This window comes from Nelumbo nucifera, chromosome 1 (assembly GCF_055504915.1).
Source record: "Nelumbo nucifera cultivar China Antique chromosome 1, China Antique-T2T, whole genome shotgun sequence".
Lineage (NCBI taxonomy): Eukaryota > Viridiplantae > Streptophyta > Magnoliopsida > Proteales > Nelumbonaceae > Nelumbo > Nelumbo nucifera.
The window spans coordinates 104,776,550-104,784,464 of record NC_142649.1 but is presented as its reverse complement, the minus strand read 5'-3'; the positions used below and the strand labels follow the sequence as shown (position 1 = coordinate 104,784,464).

Here is a 7,915-nt window from a genome sequence, read left to right as displayed (position 1 = left end):
GAACTTTTTCTTCCAAATTATATCTCATGGTCCTGGTCCTGCAGTCTTCAATGATATGCTTTAATCTATATTATAACGTATTATGTAAACGAATAAAAAATGGATGAGATGCTAGAATTTGGAATTATAAGTGTTGAATTTCATTGAACGCTATGGCTTTTATTAGTTGGAATTGAAATCTAATAGCCTCACTTGGGTCTCTAGCACTAGCACTGAAATCATAGCAATTAATGCATGCTAGAATTTGTCAGCTCGTCAAAGGAGTTCTTTTAATTAAGCACGACAATTAAAGAATTTGAAATTGAAGGAATATCCCATGAATTTCTGCCGACGCAATTCAAACTGCTGTTAGAATTGAGTGCAGACAATTTTAAGGAGCAATATTTGCATCAGCACGTAGAAACTGCTATGACTTTTTCATTTGTCTTTTCGACGCCAAGTAAATATTTTCTGCACCCGTCCAAATTCTGTACTTGTGATCAATGGAAAATTGATAAGCAAGGCAAACTGCACCGCAAACTACTCACGAGAATATAGATAATAGCTAGATTTGCTTCTTGTCTCCCCCCTCCTCCCGAAAACCCTCCTCCCTTCCCTCCTCTCCACAATTACAAATTTACAGTTAGCACGCACTTCTCTACACCAAAATAGCCCCATTGTCGTCGTTAAGTCAGACCAGTCGGAAACTGATTTTCAGGCAGTCGACCACTGGTTTCCTCCATCTTAATAATATTGGAAGAAAGGGCTTAATGTATTATTGTTATTATTACCATTGAAGGAATTGAAGTAATTCACAAAAGTCATTCTGTTGTCATTCAAACATCATTTGTAAAAGTTTCCACGCAAACCCAAAAACTATACCACGGTCCCACCTGCATGTAAAATTGGACCCATGCAATCAATTGGCCGAATCTTGAATGGCCCCATTGCCCAAAAAGAACAATAGAAAACAGAAAAAGAAATATGGATTACTCAAGAATTAATTTACAAATAACTGCAGGGGAAATATATGGTTATTAGTTCATTGAATTGAAGTAAAGAATTGCACGTTTCCAGCAAGGGTTAGGACTTAGGATGGTCGGACCTGCATGGTTTTCTGGTTTCCATTGCCCCATTTAATAGATGTATAGTCAAATGATCAATGATGCCCAAACTACACACACACACACATATTTATTGATGGCTCAAATATGCAAGGTTTCCTCATAGAGCATGTACACAAAAATATTATTTACCTTTGATTGAACACATAAACCTCCTCAAAGTAGTTGAGAGTTCATACAACTACGTTACCCTCCTGGAGTTGGGTAAAATATTGGTTACATTAAGGCATGTCAAGTACAAAATAGAATAAACCCCACCCCTTTCTCCATACATGAGGTGGCCAAGGTTTGACGGGAATTACATTGTGAAATTAGCATATTCTCAGGCTCAGCTCAACGTAGACTCTTCCTGAATCCTACCTAGCATCTGATAAACAGCTGTAGCTATTTCATCTACCGAAGTAAGCTGACACTCGTCTTCAACCTGTCTCCAACGACAACAAAACACCAATCAGATGAGGATGAGGAAGGAGGAGATGGAATGCCCATAACTGTTATAACTGTCTTATTAACTGACTGACCTTAACGCTGAAGGAATAGAGAACCATTTGATCAACGGCTGTAACGTTGAGGTGGAGGATAGTGAGGCGGAGGGTTTGGAAGCCGGCCACCATCTTCAATAGCTGTTTGGGTCGTCTCTTGGAGAGTACTTTGAGATTGGCATGACTCTCCACCATGGTCACTTCGATATCAGCAATAGCCGATCGGTTCTCGGCCGAAGCTTCATTTGAAGCAGTGGCCGAAGATGCCGATGTGGCCGGGTTGTTGCAGTGAGTAGAGCATGAGGAGTACTGAGGAAAGGTGAAGAAATCGGCGAAAGGCGAAGAGAACCCAACGTCTGACTGTTGCTTCATTCGTTTCTGGGCCTCCAGGGATTGGAGGAGTTGCTCGAGCTCCTTGACAAAATTAATGGCTCCCCCTATGATGGATGCTTGATCACCCTGTTTATACATACCAAAAAGAGATCTCAGAAAGTAAAACAAGGAGATTAGGGTTTGATGATCAGCTTACAAAGCTACAATGTAATCTTTTCTAAATTGAAGAGTCGAAGATCTTTTTTCTAAAGAAAATCTGTGACATCTTTTTCTAAAGAATGCGATATTTAACTATGAAGCAAGCAAATAAAGAAAGAACTGGGCTTATGGTTTTCCAAGGTAAATCAGAGAGAGAGAGAGAGAGAGAGAGAGAGAGGGGAACAAACCCTTTGAACGTAAGATGGCGGCATCAAAGACCTTAGCACGGCGAGATATTCGTTCATCTGCTTCCGGCGATTACGTTCAACGGCAATGTGGGTCATCCTCTGATTCTCCACCTCTTCCTTGTTCTTGCAGCTCTTGGTGCGTCGTCTCTTACGACGACCGGCTGTCGCGGCCTGAGCATCCATTGGGGGGAAGCCTCCGGGAAAGAAGGCATCACCGGTGCAAGCCTCTGGGGAAGAATTGGCTTCCCATTCCTTGATATTTTGCACCATTGAAGAGGAAGAAGAGTCCCAATTTCCGCCGAGACCTTGCTCCATTTTCTTCTCAAGCATCTCAATACCACATTTGTTGTCTTCTTCTACGGCAAAATCGTAGCTCCAACCTCCTATTCCTCCTCCCAAGGAGTACAGATCTTTGCAGCCATAACTAAACAGGTCCTGTGGAAAAACTACAGCTTCCAATGCCATTATCTCTCTCTCTCTCTCTCTCTGTTTCTCTGTCCCCTCACTCACTCTTGTATGTGTGAATGTGTGATTAGTCTTCTTTTTTCACACAAATACAAGCATGTATCGACAGAAGAGAGCTGTTGTTTACTTCAAATGGAAGGTGAGAAGCGTAGAACTCCTTTTCCTAAGCCCAACCCGAATCAAGAAAACTAGCATAAGCACAACCACAAACCAAAATACCAAACAAACTCGCCTTTTGGTCCTCCCTCGATGGAGAAGTCGAGCTTTTAAAGGCGTTGATCAAACAAATCTAATCTACAGTTCGAGTTGCACGTGAGACAAGCGAGAGACTACTGTAGAGAGAGAGAGAGCAGTATGATGATGTATTTGATTTTTCGGTATTATATATTAGTTGAGTTTATAAAAAAAAAAAGAGAAGGTTTTCGAGGGGGTTTTGTTTGATTTGGTAATAATGACGGTCAGACGTTAAAATCGAAAGGCAGAGAGAAAAGAGAGATGAAAAGGCTGACAAAGCAGAGATTCTGGTAGAGATCGGGGAGAGCCCGAGAGGCCGTGTTTGAGAGAGAGAGAGAGAGAGAGAGAAAGCAGAGTACGTAGGTAGAGTAGAGGTGAGCAGAAGAAAGCAGCTTCGTTCAGGTGTCGGACATGTGAAGCAGGGGAATCCATGTGACCACACAAACAAAGCCACCCTGCAATCATCTACGATAAAGACTAACTCCCTTTCCCAAGATTTATGTCCTTTTTTGTGTTTTAACCCTACATTTTGTTGATTTAATCACTAACACCCCCCATTTTACTATTATTTATGTATAATATATATTACACATTCATTAACCCCTTTCGCCTTCAAGCATCCTATTCGTCACTATTTTCTCTGCTGGGGGGGTTCTCCTTTTCCCGTCTCTTTTCTATTCAGTCAGTCAGTCAGTCAGTCAGTCTTTCTCTCCTCTTCAAGTTCCTTCCATCCATCCATATACTGATTACTATTATTAATCTGACGTACTCCTCCAGCGGCTGTGTATTTAGTTTTTACTTTATATATATGTACTGGGTTCATGGATTTGGGTTGCCACTTGTCAAATCCTTAATCAACTTTTAGCCAGGCGCCCAGGCCATTCGCTATCAGGATTATTACCCAACTGCCACCCCTTTGATCTCGAATCTTTAAACAAATCGAAGACCCAATTGGCACCCCTTTGAATGTATCCCAAATATCCTTGTTTAAGAGATACGATGACGACTAAACAAAACTCTGGTTTTAAGAAACACCACAATTTGATTTGATTCCCGACCTTCTATTTTATTATTTTTATTATTTAGCTTTCACACTTAGAATCTCGTTTCGTTTCATTCCTCTGAGACTGAGACCTTCTTGGTGAAGCTGTTTGTTTGTACCTTAATTGCCAATTTAATTAATTAATCTCCCTCTCTCTCTCCTCTGTCATGACAAGGTTGTAATCAGATTCCTATTACCATTGACATGTTACGAGAGCATAAAATCGCCGTTTCCGCGTTGGTGGGTCCGCGTATCCTAATATTTACATTAACTTTGATTCATGGACACGATTGATATCCAAATTCTATCTTATTCTTGTATAATTATGACTTAATAATTACTAGAAAATGATACTCTAAATCATATTACAGATTGAATATTGAAATGTTTTAATTGTATTTCCTTTTCTTTTGTAATATTTTAATAATTTCAATGGTGGGCTTAAATCCTTGAGGTAGGGAAGGAACTAGGAAGGAGATACATCACTCATCATTCATCAGAATAAATAAATAGAAGAGAGAAAGAAAAAAGGATGAACAAAAGAATCCAGACCCAAATCTGAGGGATGGCGAAAGACTTGATGAGGGTTTGATTTGATAATTACAAGGGTAGCTAAAATAATAGGTGAGGTCTGAGGAGTGAGGAGACACAAAAAGGAAATGGGTCCATGGATCACCATTCACCCATCAATCCATGTAGCAGAGATTGGGTTTGAATTGAACTTAGGAAGAGTGTTCCGGGAAATGTATATATAAATGTATCCTTGCAAGAAATTCCGGCTTGTTTTGTCATTATCAGATGGAGAGCGTGGTGAAGTGCAGAGTAGAGAGAGAGGTAATGGTAATGGACTGATTTCGACGATGTGGATCTTGCTCCCTCGGCTTGGGCCCCCTTGGCCCTTGCCAAAGGTGGCCGGGGGAACATATACAAGTCATTAACCCCTCAACCCTACGTTAGCCCTTTGTCTCATCTCCCGTCAACTTGCACGTCTGAGGGTCCTTTTTAATCACAGCTCATCATTCTATGACAAAAACAAACCCAGAACTAATACAGCTTTTCGTAACATATTTTTCCTTGCTCTCACACTAATCTTAACCCCGCTTTTTCGATCTAAACATGTGCCTATGTGAAGCGCAAACCCCGGTTTGTACCAGCCAACCATGTGCCCAGGAGGATGTACAAACTACAATCTACACACTACCGATAAATGATAAATCCTGAAATCCATCCCCACCGATACGATATTTGTTATTCTGTTGCTGCAACCCCCCCGAAACTTTTTATTTATGTCATTAATATAATTCTTTAAGCACATGTGAATTCCACCAGTCACCCAACCAGGAATGGTTTTAGCAAAACAATGGATTAAGTTGCTGCTAAACCGGATTTGAATACCAGTTTCCTGACGATTAACAAAAAACCGTGGATTGCGCTCCTTAAATTCCGGATACTTAAATTATTATTTTTCTTCTTCTTCATTTTTTATGTTTGAAGAATGATTTTTCATTTTTGCTACGTGAGAGAGAGAGAAAGAGAATCTGAAAGGTCCCAGTAATTTGTACTTTTGTACCAATAGCTTAAGCGATGCGTAGAGAAAGTGGATGATATTATAATACACGTTCCAGGAACACATACATACTCGTAGCTTCATTTACCTGTCATCGTATTGTTGTTTGTTGGATTAGTTGTCTCTAACAACCGACAGTTGATCAATGTTTATTTGATATTTCATTTGATGGTGTGGCCTGTGGGGCAAAGCCATGATCTGATGGTCCCACATCTGATTGCTCATGACTGTTTAATTACCTTTAAAACAACATGGATGAGAGAACCAAACGCCAACAAGCCATGTTGGACAGCTACACCGCCCGCACTGGATCCTCTCTCTCTCTCTCTCCGTGGACTAGTATTAACTATGAACAAAATGAATACACACACAGATATCAAAGAGGGCGAAGGAATACATGGTGTAGTCATCACATTCCGACAATTATGCCACTATGAAAACGTCATGCGGCACGTGGCATATTGTTGAAACATGTGCTTCGAAGAATGAGAAATTGAGACAACCTTTTTGAGTTAATTTTAGTTACCCAAACACCCCTTTTCTTTCTTTAACTTTAATTAATTCTTTCTCCGTGCCGATACACGATACCGTGGGGTCGCAGAATCTCTCCCTTCCAACTTTATTCATCCCATATCCCCCCCTCTCTCTCTCTCTCTTCAGCCGACTCATTGACAACTCAAAAGCCTGGTTGAATTGTCTAGTAGAGTGTAGAGAGTAGAGAGGTTTAGTATGAGATGGATGCTCTTGTGAGCTCTATTTGTGTTACAAACTGTTTGTTTTTTTAACTTATTTCCAATTCCATTAAATTGGGCCCTCGCAAGCCTGCCTTAGAGGCCATTCATGAATCAATTAAGCAGTAAAGCTTTACTAACTTTATCGTGATCTTTCCTAACTACAGACAATATCAGTGTCCTCAAAAAGCTAAGTCTGTCGAAGCACACTGTCCCTGTGTTTCTTCTTGATTGTTAAACTATAAACCCCACAAATTAAAACGATTGGAAATTAGTAACGAAAATTCCCTTCACCCGAAATTTAGGTTAATCGCAACGGTTCATATATCGGCCAATGTCTCTAGTTACAGAAATTCTCATCAAGAATGAAGCTTTAAGAATCTAAGGTTAAGAGGTTAGAGAGTTATATATTTAAGCCTCCTTTTATGACTTAATTTTGTCCATTGTGGAGACAAGTAGTCCTAGGCTGCGTTAAGACCTTGAAGCTCTAATGTTTAATGGAGAGCGACCATGGCCTACCTACCAAATTAGGTCGGGGTACCGTATATATTAGTCTTATTTAAATGTGACAAATCAATGTATTACATTGAATAAGCTTTGCGTAACCTTAATTATAATTGTTATTAACACTTAAAGATCGGGTAATTTCTGAGGGTAAAGTACTAGTAGCCACGTACCTGAATTTACATGCATGCCCCGCATCAGTCCCCTATCTTTTTTCACTTTTCCAATAATAGTTACGTTGTTAAAATTTTTTAGTTAACAAGGTCAGAAATTTACTCTCTTTCTTCTTTGCCACATGGCAAAGGCCACTAGGGCTCTTAAACTTGCCAAATCTCAAGACATTGGCGTATGGAATTAATAATATGCAAACCCATTTTTTGTTGCCATCTCATCCCATCAGCAACTACCATTTGAAGTAAAGGAGACAAATATTCCACGCATCGAATATATGCCGTTGCAGGTGGATAATGAAGGGATTTTGGTAAATTATGAAGTGGATGAAACGAAGCAGGTCTATCTCATATGATATTCGTTTCCCTACAGTCTCCACCATATGATCCTAGGGGATCTGAATTCTCAACTATAAACAGGAATTCCAACAGCTTCCCTTCTGTTTTATCTGAACAGTATACGGCGCACTTGTGCCAAATTAATGTTATCCATACGATACTCTATGTCGGAGGTCTGTTTTTCAAATTGTTCATAGAGAGAACTACCTACTACCACCCCCCATCCCCCAAAAAAAATAAATAAATAACAAGAAAAGTATGTAATATTCAACGATATCTCTTCAGTTTAATAATTCATTTTTCTTTTCACAGTGGGATTGTATATTTTAAGGCTCCATTTGTTTGCAGGAATAGAGGTCTGGAATCAGAATCAGAATGAATTATTTCGATTGCAGCTGTTTGGTTAGGCAGAACAGGAATTCCATTCCCATTCCTATTGGAATAGCATTCTTCCATTGAGGGAATGGTCATTCCCTGCCTCTCTTTTAGAAATAAAATTTCATTCTTGTTAATTTCAATTCCCATTCCTATTCTTATCTGAACCAAACAAACTATAAAA

At 39.7% G+C, this 7,915-nt stretch overlaps 1 protein-coding gene across 1 annotated transcript; it reads right to left on the bottom strand.

Annotated features, from left to right (window-relative positions):
- Positions 1-1,206: 1,206 nt before the first annotated feature.
- LOC104608628 (transcription factor bHLH96) lies at positions 1,207-3,033 on the bottom strand. Its single transcript, XM_010274669.3, has 3 exons — positions 2,305-3,033; positions 1,625-2,044; positions 1,207-1,527 (listed from the first exon to the last, which is right to left on the bottom strand). The coding sequence occupies exons 1-3, from the start codon at positions 2,767-2,769 to the stop codon at positions 1,432-1,434; spliced, it is 981 nt and encodes a 326-aa protein (XP_010272971.1). The 5' UTR covers positions 2,770-3,033; the 3' UTR covers positions 1,207-1,431.
- Between the last annotated feature and the right edge of the window lie 4,882 nt (positions 3,034-7,915).